Here is a 21,365-nt window from a genome sequence, read left to right as displayed (position 1 = left end):
CCACCTCCCAAAAATCACCCCCTCTCTTACGAGTACCTTAAAATTCTATAATTTATATTTTCAATTCAAAACACTTAAATAAATTTTTTAAAAAAAAAACAAAACCTACTCCGTAAGTCCGTATTGGGCTAATAGAATTAACAAGACGTGATTTGTTTTTATATGTGATAATCACTTATCTTTTTCATCATTAAGTAATTAACTATTCAATTCCTTTCTCAAGCTTAACCTGGCTTAAACGCCCCTCAAAGAGTCAAAGATGGACTTGATGAAGAGGGAAGATAAATTTGATGAAGAACAAAGGGATTGGAGAAATCTTCCAAGCGATATATTGTTCGAAATTTACCAACACATCGATGATGATAAGACTGATAACAAGTTTGAGCTTCGAAGGATGCGTTCTGTTTGCACTTCATGGCGCTCTTCTCTCTTGCCTCTAAAGAAACCTCTTCAGTTTCCTCTTAAACTCCCACCGCCGCCTTCATTGTTAAACAAAACATATGACTCCAATAAACCTTTCACCACTTCATACCTTTCGCGAAGCAATATTATATTATTTCCCCCTCCTCCAGGTCTAGGACACCAAGAAAGTGTTTGGATTGTAAAGGTTGAACAGCGGGTTGAATTGAGTAAATTGCACCACAAAACCCGTTGTTTTTTATGTCTGCATCATTCAAGGACCCTACATTGCGTAAAGGATCTTTCGATATGTTTGATTGCAATGTCAGTGAAATTACTAGGTCTTATTCGCTTGAATATGGTAAATCTATTGAAACATACCCGAGAAAAGCTAAAGCAGTTGTATGTTGGAATACTAATCCTAAAGACAGTAAGAATGGTGATTTCACCGTATTGGTATTGTTTAAAGAAAGAAAGTTGGGTTTGTGGAGGCCAGGAGAAGCCGAATGGAGTATTATACCAGATCCTGTCTTTGAAAATGATCAATTTGTAATCAAAAACATTCATTTCTCCGATATTATCAGTTTCGAGGGTAAATTTTATGCTACGACCAAGGAAGCAAGGTTAATAATGATTGATCCCACAACTTACAAAGTAAGGAATTTGATCACAGTAGGGTTAGATTTGGGGTATGTGTTCTTAATGTCGTATTTAGTTGAATCTAATAAACGGCTTTATCTAATTTATAAAGATCATTTCCTATCATGTGATCCCGATGAGCACGGATATGTTAGTGTTTTTATGTTGGAGGCTCACACTGGGATAAATAAAAATCAGACATGCACTTGGAATGTTGTAACAAACCTAGAAGATCGTGTGTTCTTTGCTACCGACTATGTGACCTTCTCTATCACGGCAGAAGGTTTAGGCTGGTCCAAAGGTAACTATGTGATTTTGCCATTTCATCCCTTCGGTCCACAACGCATTCATCTGTTCTTTAGCGTAGATGAAAATTTAATAGATGATGATGATGACAATTTACAATATTTTGCTGATTATTTGGGGTTTTATAGTTTACAAGATTTAAAAATGTATTCTGGTATGAAAGAGGTCGCTCAATTCACCAAGATTTTCTGGGCCCCTCCAGATTGGCTCCTTAGTAAAAACTAATGTGGTGAATTGGTAAGTCGATAGATCCCATTCTCTTTGTAGGTTCGTGTTTATTAATTTATCAATGGCGGCCATGATAGTGTTGATAAGTCGATTACTGAGCATGGAATCGGCTAGCACAAGGTTTATGCAAATCCTATTCCAGTCAATGATTCACCAAGGGAATTTGTTTTGCCTTAGGCCATAATGAGAACTCAGTAGTAGTCTTGTGCGTTATTTTCTTTAGCTTGCAATAAGATTTATTTAATTTATATGTGTTGATAAGTTTGACAATATTACTTTGTACTAGAATTTAGATACAATTTTATGGCAGCACCTTATGTTTTTGTTACATATATCTTTCACATATGTAAGGGAAGTAACACTGCAAATCCCTATGTTTTTGTTACTCCATATTTCACCGTCCAAGTATTTACATTTACCAAACCATCCAAGCTGCCATTGCATACTTAAGTCTCTGGACTGATTTCGAAAAATTACTTGGCGTGATTATGTGAATAAGTATCCTAAGAGCATCTCCAATGGCAAGCTACAATGCTTTGTAGCTTGCTTTTCCACATAAATTTCTAAGCTACAACACTTTTTAAGCAACAACTTGTTTCAATGGTAAGCCACAACATATTGTAGTTTGCAAAAAAATAAAGTTTTAAAAAAATAATAGATAATTATACACATGTTCCAATATGAATGGAGATTATTTGTCTCTTTTTCAATCAAGCATGTAGCTTGGTTAGGCTACAATTGCTAGCATGTTGCTCAATTTTTTATTCACCAATGTTAAGCATGTAGCTAGGAACTTTATTTAAATTGCAAGCAAGTCCTTATAATTGAACCATTGGAGATGCTCTAAGAAGGTAAGATTTGCATTAGGTGCACAAATTGTGTCTGTTTCGAAACTCTAATACAGTAGAGTAAAGCTGATTTAATAAAGCCAATAACAAGTGGAGTAATTAAGGACTACTCCCAAAAGTGTAAAATTGTAACCTAGGCCCTAATGCCCTATGGGCAAGGTCGCAAGTTGTAAGTCGATCGATGCCTATTTTTGTGTCTTGTGTAGGTTCGTGTTTAGTATTATATCAATGGTGGTTGCCGGCTGGCCATGGTGGTGTTTAACGGCATAATAAGGTGATCATTGAGCGAGCAAAGGGAAATTTTTACTTCAATAGTAGTACGTCTTGTCTGCTAGGCTTTAGATTGCAGTAAGATTTATTTATGTGTTTTGATTGCCCTGCATTGTCTTGAAATTAAGTAAGTTTACAATATTAATTACTAGTGTGTAGATACTAGATAGATTATGCAATTTATTGGCGGCACCTGTTTTCGCTACTTGTATTTCACATATATAAGCAAGGGAAGTAACACTGACAAATCCAAAGTGGAAATCATAGTCAATCTCTGCATATATACTTCATAACATAGATCGAACGAAGTATTATATAGGCAGCAAGGGGGTACAGTGAACGGCCTGCACGGATCGGCTCATGCTGGCCAAATATCAGGTCATATATAATTGTGTTAACCTTCGTTAGTAAAAAATTCTACTATGGTCATTCTTAATGTGACCATTACTATTCTTTAATTCTATTGATCGATTATTTCTTTATTTTAAATACTTGGTCAAACCTCTTTTTTATTTTTTTCTTTTTTTAATTCATTTTCTTTTTTCTGAAAATTAATTTCTGATTTTTAATTCATTTTCTTTTTTTTAATTCATTTTCTTAATTATTTTATTAAAATAACTATTTAATAAAAAAAAATATCAGATTAAATTAAAAAAAAAATTAAAATCAAGAAATTGTACTTCAATGTTCTTCATTGTTTTTCAACGTTCTTAAAGGTTCTCATCCATGGATGCAATCAACCACCAATTCATCATCTTTGTCCCGTAAATACAATAACGCATCGACGAAGATTGAACATAAACCCCAATGTACACAACGTCTACGAAATTTAAATTTGTCTGAATTTGGGTTCTTGCAAATCTGGGTTGGTTTTAAATCCTAGAATAATACTATTTAATTGGATAATCTCACTCAAAGGATGCGAAATAGGCAATTAAACGAAAAAAAAAAAATTCAATCTTTCTCTAATCTGGGTTGGTCAGGCAAGTTGTGGAAGAAACTGCAAAATATCATCTAAGAAACCTTTTTCGATCCAAAAAAAACGAAGACGAAATTTTAAATCTTGTTTTTATAAAAGGTATTCACCTAAATACTCATATGCCATTACCTGTTTCACACATCTTTTTTTAATTATTGCCTACGACCTTATGTCATTTTAGACATTGCCAATTACTCTTAATATAATTCATTATATTCTTTAAATTGTTAGTGAATATGACCACCTTCAAATCCTTCAATCATCTAAATTAAAACACCCACCTTTACAGAAAATTCCATTGACAAATTAGTTGTACATTGTGTAACTCAATGGTTGGTCTAGTTGGTCTAGTTCAGTAGTTTGGTATTAAAATGAGTCATCTATCTTTTATTATATACTCGTATAAATTAAGGCATTTGAGATTAGTTATAAATGTAAAAGTAATGTCATATACTATTATAGGACGTATGTGAATATATAATTGAATAATAAACGAGTTCAAACTCGTTCATTAAAATAAAGAGGGAGTAATTAATTGAATAACAAATGAGTTGAACCCATTCATTAAATGCGTTCAAGTTCATTAATTAAACAAGCTTCAAATTTGTTCAAGCTCGATATCATTTATGACATAAACAAACATGGAAGAGCTTCAAACAAGACCGAACACCTATTTAGTATTGATTAACTCGGTTCATTCACACCTCTAGAGTAGATGTATAATACAAAGCATCCAATTATTAGTGATAGGGTACATAAAGGAATATATGGGTGATCATAACTTTAACTTATTTGTAATACTAATAATTAAATGTAGTGTGACTAGTGTCATTTGATTTTGTTGTCCTATTTTATTTAGTATGGCATTTTTGTTCTTAATGCTTGGTTGGTTTAATTGGTTGGTTTAATTTATCAGTGATAATTTGTTGTAATAGGAGTATAAAATAACAATAAACTAGTTTAGTTCCTCTGCGATGCACGATTTTAAACAAACATATTATGATTTATGACATTTGTTTATAATGGGGAGAAAGAAATTTACTACTTTGTTAATTTTTTGTGTACACTGTAGCATATTATTTATAAAATAAAAAAAAAATCACAATGAACACTTTTGAACATTGAAATATTAACATATTTAAAAAAAAAAAAAAAAAAAGGGAGTCAATGAGGACAAAGGATAAAACATATGAAAGGTAAACTACATTAGATAATAAAAAATAAAAAAAAAGGCAAAAGTAAATAAAATATAAAAAATAATGACATCATCAAAGCAAATTGGCGGGAAAAAAAATTTATGTCAAAGTGACATATGTATCATTTGGGAAAGACATGATGTCAGCAAAGTTTGTTTTAGTATTAGTTAGTTAATAGATATTAAGTGATACATATTATACGGGTTTTATTTTGTCAAAAATTTGACATTATATGGTGACCAAAAAATCATAAAAATAGGATAAATATATATTATTCATATACTCCATACTAATTATGATAACCAATGAGTTAAGAAGACTTATTTCCTAAACTAAACGTTAGATAATGGAATATTCAAAAAGATTTGATCAAATAAAAAAACCAAATTATAAGGGATACCTTATATGAAGTATATCTTTTACTAAAAATACTACTCCTTATCGTTTTCCTTAAAATAAGCAATCAACAATTAATTATTATCATACAAGCAATATTTGGAATAAATTGATATGAAACTTAACACATACTATAATTAACTTTTTTTTTTTTTTTGACGGGGTACTATTATTAACTTATATTAAATAGTTTCTATAATTAAGTTTAATTTATACCTTATTGGAGGCTGTTTTGAATTTTAAATCACCAAGATCAAAAACCAAAAGTTATTTTTTTTTTTCTGTTATTGTCCAAATTTAAGTTAATATTTTCTGTTAAATGTTATACGAAGTATAAACTCTAATTTACATTATAAAATAGGGATTTTAACTTTTTTTTTTTAACAAAAGTCCATGGTATGTTCAAAATATTTGAAACGTGTATTTAATGTATTGTCTATTTTTTTTATTATATTTTTTATTTTTGGAAGAAAAATTATTTTTTTAATATAAAAAAGAAGTCTACACAGATAAAAAGTACTCCCTCCGTCCCCAAAAGAACGACCCTTTTAGATTGATTTCGTGGGTATTAATGAAGTTAAATAAAAAGAAGTAAAAGTTTATATGGGGTTTATAAAGAAGTAGAGAGAAATAGTAATAAAAGTATATGGAAAAATAAAATTTTGTATGGGGAAGCTAATTTTACACAAATATTGTTGCAAATTGATGTGTATTTTAATGCTAATGGGTCATTTTTTTTAGACTAAAATTAGGCCAAATGGGTCGTTCTTTCGAGGACGGAGAGAGTAGAAATAAAGGAAGCGGTTCAACTTACAAAACTGAAGTATACATAACATCAAACTGATGTTTTAAATAAAAAATATAAAAATACAAAATAACTGAAACCTTTACACAAATGCGTCTCCAAATAGGGTTACTTGTTCATTAAATTAAAATACATATATACTACTCGTATATAGCTCATAAACCCTACCTGTGAACCAGTACTTTCCGCTTCCATGGCTTCTTTCACCGCAAAACCCTCGAAAACCCTAACCACCACAAGTTCCGCCGCAACCACCACAAATTCCGCCGCAACCACCACCTCAGCCGATGATTATCAGTCACGCAAATGGGAAGATTTACCATCAGACATAATATCAGACCTTATATGTTGGAATATTTGCTTCAAATTGTTAGTGGTTAGTCAACTCCTAATGTTAGTGGAGTCATAATAGTTGTGGGTTAGTTTAGTGGGGGTTAATGTTAGCATGATCAATGATCATGGGATTATGTTCTTTATTTTTAGTTATATTTTGCACTATATATATGTTGCAGTACAATTTTAAATGGATTGAGTACAACTTTTATTATTCTTTCCCTTCTCTCATCTCTATTTTATTATTTCAACATTATCAAATACCTCGACCTCAAAAGCGACATTCCTCGCCTTCGAGGTGTTTGTACGTCATGGAGATCTGCTCTCCCTCTCTCCGACATCCCCAAAGACCCCACTTATTTCGACATCCCCGGAATCAATGACTCTAGCCCCCCTCTTGTTCTCTACCAAACCAACTTCTACTTTCTCTCTCCTTTGAATCCCTCCCTTGGTGGTCAATGGGTCGCTAGAATGGCTCAAATTGGGCCCAACAAATTTCACCTCTTCAACCCCTTTCAACTCCATGAATATTCTGACTACTTCGTCTCCTTCCCATCTGTTACTGCAGAAATCAACCTTTTGAATTGTCGGGTTCAACAACTTTGTACTTCCTGGTCTGTTTTTCAGGCTAAGGGGTCGTCGGATGACCTCATACCCGCTTCGAAGAAAGTTGTGGGTGGGTGGAATTTCAAATCGGACTATCTCTTTGCTGTACTAGCCCAGCTCGAACCTACCGATGATGTAGGAGGATTGGTGTTATGGAGGATGGGTGACAAAAACCTTACAAGGTTTGAAGAAACATTTGACCATACTTGGCGTATACTTGACATTGCCTATCATAATGGGAGATTCTACGCCTTCGATGCGGCGGCGTGGCGAATGGGTGTCGTGGATGTTGATTATTATAATAGTGATCAAACTCCTAAGATGAAATTCTTCAATGTCCCTAATATTAAAGGCGTAAACATAAGGGATTGTTACAGTTTGATTATGGATGGTCGAATTTATTTACTTGAGACAGTATACTTGGTTCCCTCGAATGGGCGTCTGTTTATGGTTCTTGTTGCTAATCCTGTGGAAGAGCTCGATTCCGGTGAGGAGGTGGAAGGAAGTGAGATTAAGATTGATAAGGTTGATGATGCGAACAAGAGATCAATCATGTTCTTCTATGTTCTGAATGAAGGACGAGAAATAGAGTATAATGCTTGGGAAAGGGTGCCTGATATAGGGGATAACATCTTTTTTATTGGGTACGACTCATCGTTTTCGCTACCCTCGGCTTCGAAGAACCTCCCCCGGTGGAAACCTGGGTCTATTTGCATGTTTACCTGGCCGTTTCCAATGACTTTTGACTATGGTAAGCCAAAGGGTCTTAGTAATGTCACATTTGCAAAATACTGGAGGTATTTGAAGATGTACCAGAACAACACAGTAGAAGAAGATGAAAAAGGTGTTGTGCCTTTTGAGAAGTTGAGTAAGCACAATTATACATTGTTGTTCTTCCCACCACCTCCTTGCGTTATATGGCGTTGTCCAAGTCGTGATAATGCTGTAGCCATCTTGCATAACTTGAAGTTTACAGGTTCGTTGTTTGGGTAAAGTTAAGGGAAAATGGTGAAGAGGAGGTAAAGTTAGACTAAGGAATAGCATTTAATTTCAATTTTGATGGAATTTTTCATTTTGCTTATCTTGGGGTAGTGACTATTTAATTAGTAGAAGGCTAATTGAAGTTGATCCGGTTAATTTTAGTTTTGGAATGAAAAGAAACGTTATTCTTGATTGTTACTTACTTGGTGATTATAAATAATGTTATAATTAAAGTTCTGTTTTTATATACTAACCAATTATCTGGCTTGAAGTGATCAATAATTCAAGTATACATAGCACCATCCAAGTATTTTTGAAATGAAAACCAAACTCATTCCGAAACTATAATCTAGGAGGACGGGGGATATACATAGCACCATCCGAGTATTTTAATTCATCAAACCATCCAGGCTGCCATACTTATGTCTAAGGACTGATTTTGCAAAATTAACTTGGCGTGATTATTATGTGAACAAGTATATATCCTAACAGAGGCATGGTTAGTTTTCTTACACTTGATTAATAAGCATTATTTCCCCTTTTACGTTGTTTCACTACTACTAACAAATAACACACTCGTATTACAATTCAATGTGTTGATTTTCTTAACTAGATGATTTTCAAAGTAACTCTTTGCAAATTTGCTTATGGCAGCAAAACTAAAGCAGGGCATCTCATTAATAATAATCGTTACAATATCTAAATCTGTTTACATAAACCAACACTAGCATTACTGCATTAGTAGGCATTTATGCTGATTTTTTTTTACATTAGTGTGGATTGGCTACTTTGTTTACAGAGTTACAGACCCACTCTTTTGATAATAGCATGCCTGCTTACAATTTTTTCATTGGTTTCCTCTCCAATAGATTTCTTTCACCAATTTGGCAATTAAATCTTGAAAAATGTCCAAAATTACAAATTTACCTACACAGTAAAAAAAAAAAAAAAAAAAACCTCTTACTGTCTTACAACAGTACTACCCCAATAAAAGAAAAAAAAAAAAAATCAGAATTTTAGAGTGGAGCGCAAGCAATCTCCGTGATTAAAACAACACTGTCACTTTCTCTCTCATCAGACAGTAGTCAGTACAGAGTACACTACTCTTCTTCAATGGAGTCCATTCTTCCCATCATCGTCGTCACCCAATCACCGTCAGTCTTTCCCTTAGACTTAACCTCCGCCACCCAAACCCACCACCCAACCACCGGAAACTGGTCGGAACTTCCAGTGAATTTCCTCTACGGCCTCATTAAATACCTCGACATCAGCACCGACATCCCCCATCTTCGAGCTGTTTGCCATTCATGGCGTTCCAAACTTTCTCTCTCTCTCCTCCCTTCTTACTCCATTGGTTTTGGTTCCATCCCTAAACTCGACCTCAAAACCACTCTACCCGGATCCGGTTATCTTCTTGCTTCTCATTTTTATCTCATTTCCCCTGTTAATGGCGGCCATTGTTACTCACCTTGGCTTGTGAGAATCCAAGGGATTGCGACCCGAAAATGGCGCCTGTTTAACCCGGTTAACAGCTCCGACCCGTATTTTCTTTCCACCCCACGTCTTAGCTCCGAAATCAGCTTGCTGGATCATAGGGTTCTAGAACTTTCTTCGCCATTCTCGCTTATTTCGAGTGGGAATAAGAGCTAGGTTTTATCGAAGAAAGTTGTTGGGGGTTGCTATTTATGAAATTGGGGGATTTGGAATGGGGTAAAATTGATAAGGATGATGATAATATTTGCAATTCTCTTAATGTTGCTGATATTGCTTTTTTCAAGGATGATTTCTATGTTTTTGAGATGAATACTTGGCATGTTGGAATTATTGATCCATCTGATTGCGATTTCAAAGAGTCCCCTGAAATGGATTTCATCGATGCACCGGAGCTCGATTTCGGGGTTTCGATGAGTGATGTTGGTGGTGTTTACTTTGTGCCTGCTAAAGATGATTTGTATTTGGTGTTCGAGGTGTTCGAAGAGATTGATTTCAAGGAAAAGCTGATGATATTTATGCTAGATGAAAATGAATGGGAATGGAAACGCGTTACCAATATTGGTGACAATGTGTTTTTCATTGGGTCTGATGTCTCTTTTGCTGTCTCAGCTGAGCGCCTTCCAGCCGGGTGGAAGAGTGGGACTGTTTGCTTGTTTGATCGGACATGTAAACGGTTTATCGATCAGCATGTCAAGGCTTTAGGCGATGAGATGCCCGAGGGGGCCGAGTGTATGGATTCCATCACCTATCCCAAGTACTGGAAGTTAATTCATGTGTTCGACGTCAATGATGAGGAGAAAGGTGTTGTTCCTTTAGAAGATCTTGATGATAAAGAGGCTTATACTAAACTGTTCTTTCCTCCTCCTCCTTGGATGAAGTGGCATTCTCTTTCGCTCAATGATGTTGCTGTACAATTGCACAATCTCAAGTTTACTGATGCTGATGATAATCATGGGACTCGTAATGTTGCTGCTGGTGGTGTTGATTTGCTCGAAGAAATTCCGTAGTTTTGGTTGCAATGTGAAGTTAAAGAAGTTGTTTATCAGGCAATGTTAAGGTTAAGTTTGCTAAATCTTACTACTTTAAGTATAATTTAGCTTTATGAATTAGTGTTGTCTAGTGTATTGAGCTCTGGTGTCATATTTTGGTGTTTGCTAATTAATTAGTAGTGCTTGTTAAGTAAATTAAATAGTACTGTAGTGGACTAATGGTTGTTAAGTAACTTGGTGCTGACTACTTTGTGGAGTTATAATATGGCATTCTGGTATGATCTTTTTCCCCCTGTTATTTACATAAGTGTTTGTGATGAAACTACGGGTAAATTTGATGATCTATCTAGTTAATTGAAGTACTTAAATCAGTGAATTTGTTTACCGTATTGTATGATTTACAATAAGTAGAAGTGGTAGTTACATAGAAGTATAATGCATCTTGGTTGAATTTAGGCCTGTATCTCATAAAATGACTTTGACCTGACCTTCTTCCCCTGTTTAAGCTTTGTTATTGTAGCGAAATGTCTGAAACTGGTCATGAGACTGAAGTATGGAATGCTAGGATAGTTGGATGGTGTAATACTGTAATGAGTGATCTTGAATTGGAAATACTACACAAAAGTTGGATTTTATAATGGTTGATTGTTAGATTAGCCAGAGTAGGGCTGTTTTTTAGTATGGATCAATTTGATTGAGGCCTCGTATGGATCAACTTGGTTTAATTTGGGTCTAGAACTCGACATGGTAGACTAGGTAGAGTTTCAATAGTTAATTCCTCTAACCATCGACCATAGTTTCCCCTTTATTATCCATTGTCTCGGGCAAATTGCTAAACCATCCTGTGAGTTGAAGCTCGTTTAGTGACACTTGGTTATCCTTGCATAAAATGAAAACAGATAAATATTGTAATTTGCCAACACTTGAACAATCAAATATAGGGCACCTTGTTATCTAGTTATCACCACCTCTGTTTGTAGATTCTACATCTTCAACAGCATTAATTTCTTTCGTATTGGACCTGAAGAGACATGATCCTCTGATCTACTGAAGTATACACCACAGTGCCGTGACCTGGTGGGAAGATGGTACATTACTTAAGGTGGTAGGGGGCTGACAAAGGATAGATGAATGTCTTTCATATAACAATTTGACAGAACAATGATCAGAAATTAGGATTGCTAATTTTTTAACCATCTAATTAAAACATCCCTGAAATAGCTTGAAGAGTTGTGTTGTTCAACCGTTCAACTAACTTGTCCTGCAACTGCAAACGATGAAACTCATAGCAAATCCAACCTTTTCTTGCAATCTTGCCTGTACTGAACAACAGCCTGATTATGCACAGGGAGAACTGAGACAGAATGCTGTAGAACTTAAGCCTAGACCATCTAGCATTCTTGTCATTTAAGGACAAATCAAATATGCTATTAACGCCATTAGGTAAATCAGAAAACGGTACTTGACCAATCAATCACATCATAGATGACTGCTAGCTTTGCACTTGGCCATTACACTCCACCGTGAACTCAAACCACTGCAACTTTGAGCATATTGTATGAGGTATCAACTATCAACTATCAACAATCTTGTGCTAATATAGTGAGTTGCCTGAGGAGGTTCCATGGCTTAAGGATATAAGATGCGAAGATTAAAAAGTTGGCAAAGTTGAGCTGAAGGGTGGATTATGATAAAATCATAGGGGTCTGACCTTCGTAATTTTGTCTACTTTAGCTTAAGGGAGTACTTGAGTCAAGGCAGTGGAGGTATAGCCATATTATAGAATAAGACTTTTTGATGAAAGAATGAGCTTTGATTTGTTCACATAAGTAAATATACTTTCATTCAGACAAGTATATAAACAAGTCAGATAGTTTGAGAAAACAAGTTTAGAGAAAGTTGAGTATAACATATCTACTCCATGAGAGTCATTATTCTTCCAGGTAATTAGCAATTTTCATCTTCTTTCTCAGAATATAAATTTACACACTATCAATTCTATAAATAAAAATTTCATAATGTTATCTAAAACTCTTACAACACTCTTGCATCAACTATTCACACTCCTTTTCACTATTTTTTGTGAAAAAAAAAATACAAAGGTCAAAAACATTCTACTACACATATTTAAGAAAAATTAAGACAGGGAATTAAATATTAAAGTCTAGTAAGTCCAAGAAGATACATCAATGAACAAAAGATAGTGAGACCTTCTCAAGGACTTGAAGTGCTTCTTTCATAGAAGGCCTCTTTTGGGGTACCAAAGATGCACAACTAAACCCTAATTTAAATATGCTCATCATAGCATCTTCTTTGCCCTGTATTTCAGCCCTAAGTGCAACATCAGCTATCCTTAAAACCCAATATCTATCCTCAAGCCCAGAACTTGGGGTCCATTGGCCCAATTCCCTGTCCAAATATACTTTACCAGTAAGAAGTTCAAGCAACACTATCCCAAATGAGTACACATCCCATTTTGGGTTAGGCTTGAGGTTCTTCAACGATTCGGGTGCGTGGTAAGGCGATCCAACCCCGTTTGTGTTTCCAAACGGGTTGATATACGGGCTGCCACTCACCGAGAGATCTTGGGTACCGTCGTATGAGCCCGTGGATCTTTTGCTCCCAAACTGACGAGCCGAGCCACTTCCTTTGTTGATACCATAAACAAGCCAGCTGAGCCCAAGGTCACTAATGATAGGTTCCATGTCTTGTGTTAAGAGAATGTTACTTGGTTTGATGTTAGCATGTACGTATCTCTTGTCGTGAATATAGTTTAATCCCCTAGCCAGTCCTCTTGCAATCCTTAGCCGGGCTTCTAGAGGTAAATGATACGGCGTTGAACCACTCTTCTCTATAATTTTCGCCCATGATTGAAAAAAAATGAAAAAAAACATGAAAAGCATGTATTACTGTATTAGTGAAAGTAAAAGCTAGCGCATATAACAAAACCAACAAAAGATGACACAACTAAAGCATACTTCACCATGAAAAGAGCTCAATTAATACCATAAAATCTTTACAAAGCTCCCTTAAATTAAGCTCAAATATAGTGTACTTTTTAAGTTTTAGCACTTCATAAAGCTAAACCCTTTCCTTAGCACGTAATTTAATTCCTATCATAGTAATGAGGACTCTAATAACAGACAGAAACCTCTAATGTGTTAATTTAATTTAACTTTTGCAGATCGTGAGAGCCCTTGAAAGTGACTAGGTTAGGAGAACGGATAAGGGAATCCTCATCCTCAAAACCGTAATAGGCAGTAAAACACTAATAAAACTACCTAAACTGATGCTTAATCTCTCCTTCGGTATGAATGTATTTGGGTATCAAAGTTACTTTACACAACTCCTTTTAAATAGTGGTGTTAATGTATTATATGGTACTTTTTACAGCAAATTAAATCCCTTCCTTAGCTATATGAATATCCATTATTTGAAAGAGAAAGCATCAAAAAAGAAGAAGATTGTTTTATAAAAATAAAGTTGTACATTGGTTTTGAGTACCTGTAACTTTGCTGACCAAAAATATGGTTGAAAAAAATACCACCGACAAAAAAGAAGAGAACAAAAAGTTTAGCTGGATTGAGTTCACTTTGAGTATAACTACAGGCAAAATAAGCATGCATAAAATGCTATGATAGTAAAGCATTTTGCAGTTTATATAACACATATTCTTCATTTTTATTTTCTTTCAGTATATATTAAGAGTTACGGAGTAAAAAAAAGATGCATTAATTTTTCATACACTATCTAATACTTTAACCAACTAAATTAATTGTCTTCCATTAAACACATTACTATATTATTCATAAAATGCGCGAAAGAAATATGCCATAAGTGATTATAGAGACCCAGCAGGCCACCACTAATCAAATTATGGAGACCAAAGTCCTGTAGTTTTCTTAGATGGGCCAAATTTTGATATGATATGTTCTTATCTATGTATTTAGCCCGTGACACAAGGGAAGGAAATTTCCCAAATTCTATGATTTGTTTTTTCATTTATTCATCTATTGTTTGGTTTGGATGTCTGGACCAGCTTTAAAATCAGTGTATAACTAATGCTGAATCTGTCATATGGTTGTGGCAGAACTAAGATTTACTCCCAACATCAATAGCTCCCAAACAAATGACATGACAGTGGGCTAGAAACGCCCAAGAGAAAGGAGTTTCTCGTCTTTGAGTGTATTTGGCCTTTTTCCTCCCCTAATTCCCCCGTGTTCTTCGATATAGAACACTAAAAACATCGTCCTTAAAGACGCACATAACTTGGGTGGTAATCTACGCACTGGGTAGACTGATATTTCTTCACACTGGTCATCACTCCATTCTACCTCTAGTTTTTTTTTTTTTTTTTAGTTGCTTCTATTATTTGTGACTATAATCATTCAATCATACTACTTTAGACAAATTACACAGGTTTTTAGGCAAGTCACAAGAATTTTAACATATTAAAAAAAAATTAAAAAAATACGCTAAAGCAATGTCATTATGGCGCATGTTAGACTGTTAGTTACTTAGCTTTATGGTAAACAACAAATTGTAACAGAAAAATGGCTTTTTTTTTTCTAGCTAAAAGACCCCATTAAATTGTGATTTTCTTAGTTCTTTTATGAGGTACTGTACTTGGCACTCTAGATATTTACACTAACAAATGTCATTCACCTAATCTGAAGACAAATTATGCTGGACTCATTATAAACAATCACATTAACAACAATTTAACCTAAAACATTTCCCAAAGATACCAAATTTGTCAAAACATCATATCAAACAACCCAAAAAAGTGAAAACATTACAATAAAAATAGACCATGCAAAAATTAAAAGGGCATATCATATCCCTTAATAAAAACATATGACCAAGCAAATAATGTTAATTACTAGTAGCAGTGTTGTGGTTAAACACACTAACAAAGTAACAATCCATTGGGTTAATATCTGGTTGGGTCAAGGTTAATTGGTTAGTAATTAACAGACCAAATCTAATTACATGCATCACTAACATAAACAAACTAAGCTAAAACATCATTAAAAGAAGAGATCAAGAAAAGGACTTACTGTAAGCAGAAGTAGCAAGGCTGCCATTAGAGATATAATCATAAATGACGAGCTTTTCATCCGAAGCCCAATAAAAGCCACGAACACGAACCAAATTTGGATGCCTAATCTTAGCAATAGCCTTAATATGTCCTTCAAAATCCCTCAACTTGTCAACTGCAATCTCTCCTAACCTCCTAACAGCAAATGTAGTTCCATCTTGTAACACTGCTTTGTACACAATACTTGACCCACTAGCACCCAATATATACGCCGACGCCTTCAACAGCGTCTCGGCTTCGAGTTCCGTCTCGCCGTCCACCATCATCAACGACCCTCCTCCTCCACCGCCGCCACCGGAACTGTCATTCGGTTTCTCTCCATTCTTCTGATCATCATTGTCATCATCAGAACCGTCATTTTCGCTTTCGGAACTTGTTCTAGTATCTGTTGTTGCCCCTTCTTCACTCTGATCTCCTCCTTTGATGCAATAAGTGAAACACTTTTTGTGTAGCTTGTTGTTTGGAACCACTGTTGTTGTTGCACTACTGTTAATTTGAACCAAGAAATGATCATTTCCTAAGGTGGTTGGCGCCTTCTTTCCTGGAGGAAGATTATTGTTACTAATACTAATATTATTGAAATCTTTTTCTGGACTTTGTTGTTGTTTAACCCTCTTGTTTCTGAGCTGATAAAGATAAAAGAAAACAACCCCTAAAATCCCAACTCCAGCTAAATCAGCAACCGTAATTCCAACAATGGCAGCTGGTTTTAGACCATTGCTATGACCACCCGAGTTCGAGTCTGAGTCTGAGTCTGAGTTTGAGTTCGAGTTGTCGACGGGTTTGGGAATCACAGCAATAGCAGGGGAAATCGAAGCAGAGACATTAGGTGGTGTTGAAAGTGTAGAAGGGATAACACACAAATTCTTCAATGGCTTCCCACACAACTCTTGATTCCCGGAGAAAAACTCCGGGTTTTGACCCATGAAAGGTTTCGACCCGGGGACTTGACCCGTCAAGTTATTGTAAGACACATCAATGGTGGCGTTTCCCGGTACATCTCCGGCGAACTCCGCCGGAATTTCGCCGGAGATTTTATTGTAAGAAAGATTCAAGTACCTCAAAGTGGACCCCACTCCAAGATCAGCCGGTAACGAGCCATTGAAGAGATTGGAAGAGAGGTCGAGAATTTCAATGGAAGGAGGAAAACCGGAAGGGACATTACCGGAAAAGTAATTTCCCTTGAGGGACAAAACCGTCAAATTATCGAAACCAGAGGTGAAATTAACCGGAAGGGGCCCACCAAATGCGTTATTGGAGAGATTGAGGAAGCTCAGGGAAGAGTGTGAAAAGACGGGAATACCCCCGGAGATTTCATTGGAGGAGAGAGAAAGTAGCTGAAGTTGAGAAGAGTTGAAGAGGGTGGGTGGTAAAGTACCATTGAAGGAATTGTTGGATAAATCGAGGTGTTGGAGATGTTCAATGAGGCCGAGATCAGACGGTATAGAACCCAAGAGCTGACTGTTGGGAAGGGCTAAGGTGATGACACGTTGATCAGGGGTGCAAATGACGCCACTCCAAGTGCAAGGAGTTTCGTCGAGATAGTCCCACGAATTGAGTACTGATAATGGGTCGTTGAGGATGGAGTATTTGAGGGAAAGAAGGAAGGTTCCATCTGTGTTGAGGGAGACGAGTTGGTCGAGTTGTAAAGAGAGGATGATTGCGAATAGTAGACAGGAAAACGTATTCAGAGCCGTTTTTGACATTTTAGAGACTCGTGCACTCTTCTGAACTCATGGAGGAGGGAAAGGGGGGTGTAAATGAAAGAAAAGAGAGAAAAAAAAAGAGGTTGAAGAAATGGAGGAGTTTTTGGTGAGGTTGTTTTGGTAACCAGAAGTGTGAGGAGGAGTAGTGGTTTGTTTGTTTGGTGATAATGATGGAGGAGGAGTTGGGGGGTTTAGAGGGGTGGGTCAAAGAATGACTCTAATATAGAAAAGGTATACAATACTACAAAAGTATTAATATTGTAGTAACTGTACTAGTGTACAATTATTACTACTAGTCTGTTTTTTTAGTGATGTGTTTTTTTTTTTTATTGTGGTGGTGTAAAAGAGAGAATCTTTGAATGAATTTTGCAAGAGGACATAACTACATAAGTACATGAGTTGGAAGCTTGCAGGTTTTACACTTAGAGGGAATTGAAAGTCCACTTTTCGCACTTGTATTGGTTTTGTTACCGCCCTTGGGCCTTGGATGTAGAATTGCTAATCGAATTGACATCTTAGGTTGAAATGGATCAGGTTTGATTTAGATTGATTTTGTGTGTGTCACATACTTATATTTATGTCGACTTGAGAGCCTCTTATTTATTTTCAAGTAATTGTTAAATCATTTAACTTTTTAACTTAAGTCAAAATCATACACGAGTAATCATTTTTTGTTATATTAGTTTTCTGATCTAATTGGCTGGGGTTAGGTCAAAATTAGGTTAATTTTGGGTACCATTAACATCTGTGTCAACGCTAATGCTAGTTTGAGCAGGGTTAGATTTGATAGTTGACTGTCTGATTGTTGCTAAAGACAATGAATCCTATTGGATAATGAAGATTACCCACAAACAAGATAACTTGCATGTTCAGCATGTAAAGGTCTCTGAACAAGGAGCATGAATTTTTGAGCTAAATATATACTCGTATTTTATATAAAGGTCTATACTGAAGTATAATGTACTGCATGGCCTGGTTTATAAATTTCCACATAAAATAGTAAGCGAGTTTACTAAAATTTCCCCATCTTTATACAATGTTTAGCATGGGCATATTTTAAACATTTGTAAAGGTGGACAATGGATCCGACCACTGTTGAATCTTGGAAGATAAAATCAGGCACACTAATAAAATAACAAGAGAACAAATTATGAGTTTATAGGTCCCTCAGTCATAAGATTTTGAATTTTAAAACCTCTCAATAAATATTTTGACCATTGTACGTATAACATGTCATTAGTTACATTATCAAATCCACACGTCCTATAATAAACACATAAATTAATCGATTATTATCAATTCATAAATTATAATACGATTAGTTATGGATAAATTAGTTGGCTATCCTTTCATATATTACATCTTTGTTTTAAGGTTGTCAAATTGTCTCGCTATCGCTCAATGGACACATACAACAAACGAAATGACATATATGTACAAAAAAAACAAATTAAAAAACTCATATTCAATTATTTTCTCTCCTCCTAAACCATGGACTACTTTTTTAAAGGTCAATTAAGATTTATAATTTTGTTTTTACAAAAAAAAAAAAAAAAAAAAAAAAAAAAAAAAAAGATTTATAATTTTGTAACTAATGAGTATCAATTTTGAATTAAGCCAATAAGATTTTCGTCTTTGTAGATCAGCTTACATACTTGTTGTACGTTTGAATATAGGAGTGGTTATCATGCTTTTGGTATAACAACTCACAAGTCACAACCGCTAAGCTTATAAGCTAATTTTGTCTACACATTTTTAACCACTAACTACAGCTACAGTAACTAGTGCAACTAATCAACTCCTGCCGCCTAACACATCCAATAAATGTTCCCTAATTTCTTCTTAAAAAGCCTAATAATAATACTCTTAACGGATTATAATACGTAGTATATGGTTATGCATGCATTACCATCAAGAATAAGGTTAATTATGGGCATCAGAATATCAGATCAATAAACTTACGTAATAAAATTTGGCAATGTAGTTAGATTAGGTGGGTCCTCTTGGCCAATATATATTATACACAATCTCTATTTTGCTACTAGATCAAAATTCAAGCACGTATTGAGTGTTTAAGAGTTACAAGTCTTACAACACTACATAGATCAAAATTCAAGCATGTATTGAGAGTTTAAGAGTTACAAGTCTTACAACACTACATATAGATATAATGTAAAACTTGTAATGCTTTATTTTACACTAATTTAGTCTTAGTAATACAAGGAATGAGAGCCGTGCGACATATATATTGTGAGATCTTAAAAGTTAAATTGCTCAATTTACTCAAAAGAATAAGAAGTTACATGATAAGTTTGTTATACATGGAAAATAACATTTTTTTTTTCCTTGTATTATCATATACCAAGCTTTCACTATATTATACTACTCCTTATAATAATTGATGAAGAAGGACTACACTTAAACAAAAACTTTGACTTTAAATCAGCTATAGAGCTGAGAACATGAGATTTCCCTTTTAGTAGGCCTCCCAGAGCAAATAGCGTTTGAACACAAATACACAATGACAATTCCCTTTGTTTATTATTAACTCATTCTTTTCATAAATTATAAACCTTTTGAAATCCAAAGATAGCAACCAATTATTTCAAATTAGTCAACTAATAACATTTCTTGGAATCTTGGAGTTTCTATTATGAAGGGTCCATCAATCTTCGCCAATCAAATTACGGGTCCTAGTAGTACAATAAAAAAATTTAGACAAATGTTCTAATTCTTCTAAGCAATTATTCAAATACCTTCAAAAACAACAAACTAGCTCAACAATATAAAACAAAATATGGGTCAAATTAAAAAGGAAAAATTGTCAAAAATAATACAAACTTTGAGCGGTCCGTCAAAAACAAGTCAATCTTTTAATTATTTCTAAATAATACAAATTTTGAGGGGTATCCGCTTTAAACAAGTTATTTTACCTACAACTTATTTAGTCGGTTAGTTTTTTTTATTTATCTTATAAAGTTGTTTGATAGTTTTAAAAAAATAATACAATATCACTTGTTCCATAGTAACTAATCGGTTTTATCTTGTTTAAAGCAGATACCCCTCAAATTTTGTATTATTCAAAAATTATTAAAAATTTGACTTGTTTTTGGCGGATTTATCAAAGTTTGTATTATTTTTAACAAATTTTCCAATTAAAAATGAAACTTCATCATAATATTGCAAAATTTCACCCACTTTTCAAGCAAATTTTAAGCTTAAACTTATTTAGTTAGATAACTATAATTTTGAAAAGTTGAAACAATGTTTGAAAAGTATATATTGAGATGAATTGAACTAAACTCTTAATCGTTAAGTATTGATCATAATGTGTGATTAAATTAAATAAGACTGTAAATAGTGTCAAAAATGCAAACGTTGCAGGTTTATTTGTAGAAATCGATGAAGCATGATACATCACGTGTTAATGAACATTACATTTTGGCTTATTGTATAAAATTATAGTACATGCTGAGAGTTAATCAACATAAACAAACATGCATAGACTTTGTACAAAATGATCCTGCGCTGTTTGGAATTACACCTTGCTCATGTCAGTAGTCAACTAAGGATATTTGGGAAATTAGTACAAACACGTAACTCTTGAAAGCTTGAAACAATGATTAATTAGACAAAACATAAGATTAATAATTATATAATTATGCTTAAAATAGTACTGTGATTCTAGTTAGTGCACACTTATTTTAACCGGCCCCGTGATGCCGTAGACAGAAATCAGTCCATCTTCCGATGAACCTTGTTTTTACATCTTTTAATATTAGAATAATCAAATTATTATTTGTGGCAGAACTACGAGGTTTTAAGGAATTTTTAAGTGTACTTTTATATTTCTTTTTCAGAAATTACTCGTATTGTTTTTCCTTTTATTTTTTTCTTAGTGGCATATTATTGTCACAGAAAATTGCAGCATAGTTTTGTTGGTTTTCATGGATTATTAATGGAATTCAATTAGTGCAATATAAGTTACATGCATTGGTAATTTATTTATTTTAAAAAAAAAAAAAAAACAAAACTATACATAAGTGAAATTAAATGAGACAAAATCTCTAGTGACAAAGGGATACTGGA

At 34.4% G+C, this 21,365-nt stretch overlaps 2 protein-coding genes across 2 annotated transcripts; one reads left to right on the top strand and one right to left on the bottom strand.

Annotated features, from left to right (window-relative positions):
• The first annotated feature begins 259 nt into the window (after positions 1-259).
• LOC145589148 (F-box protein At2g17036-like) lies at positions 260-1,569 on the top strand. Its single transcript, XM_081645702.1, has 2 exons — positions 260-592; positions 679-1,569. Exons 1-2 carry the CDS (start codon positions 260-262, stop codon positions 1,567-1,569), a joined length of 1,224 nt encoding a protein of 407 aa, XP_081501828.1.
• Positions 1,570-12,595: 11,026 nt separating this feature from the next.
• Positions 12,596-17,466, bottom strand: LOC145589919 (receptor protein kinase-like protein At4g34220). The gene is made up of 2 exons (XM_081646626.1): positions 15,530-17,466; positions 12,596-13,320 (listed from the first exon to the last, which is right to left on the bottom strand). The coding sequence occupies exons 1-2, from the start codon at positions 17,274-17,276 to the stop codon at positions 12,656-12,658; spliced, it is 2,412 nt and encodes an 803-aa protein (XP_081502752.1). The 5' UTR covers positions 17,277-17,466; the 3' UTR covers positions 12,596-12,655.
• Positions 17,467-21,365: the final 3,899 nt, after the last annotated feature.

This window comes from Chenopodium album, chromosome 17 (genome assembly GCF_948465745.1).
Source record: "Chenopodium album chromosome 17, dcCheAlbu1.1, whole genome shotgun sequence".
NCBI classification, from domain to species: domain Eukaryota; kingdom Viridiplantae; phylum Streptophyta; class Magnoliopsida; order Caryophyllales; family Amaranthaceae; genus Chenopodium; species Chenopodium album.
The sequence above is the reverse complement of the archived record's forward strand: the minus strand, read 5'-3'. Positions and strand labels throughout refer to the sequence as shown.

Excerpts from the sequence above, each read along its gene's own strand:
- LOC145589148 (XM_081645702.1), top strand. The coding sequence starts at position 260 with ATGGACTTGATGAAGAGGGAAGATAAATTTGATGAAGAACAAAGGGAT. Across the intron at positions 593-678 it reads GTCTAGGACACCAAGAAAGT|GACCCTACATTGCGTAAAGG; the intron begins GTTTGGATTGTA and ends GCATCATTCAAG.
- LOC145589919 (XM_081646626.1), bottom strand. The coding sequence starts at position 17,276 with ATGTCAAAAACGGCTCTGAATACGTTTTCCTGTCTACTATTCGCAATC. Across the intron at positions 13,321-15,529 it reads CCTTGCTACTTCTGCTTACA|AGAAGAGTGGTTCAACGCCG; the intron begins GTAAGTCCTTTT and ends CGAAAATTATAG.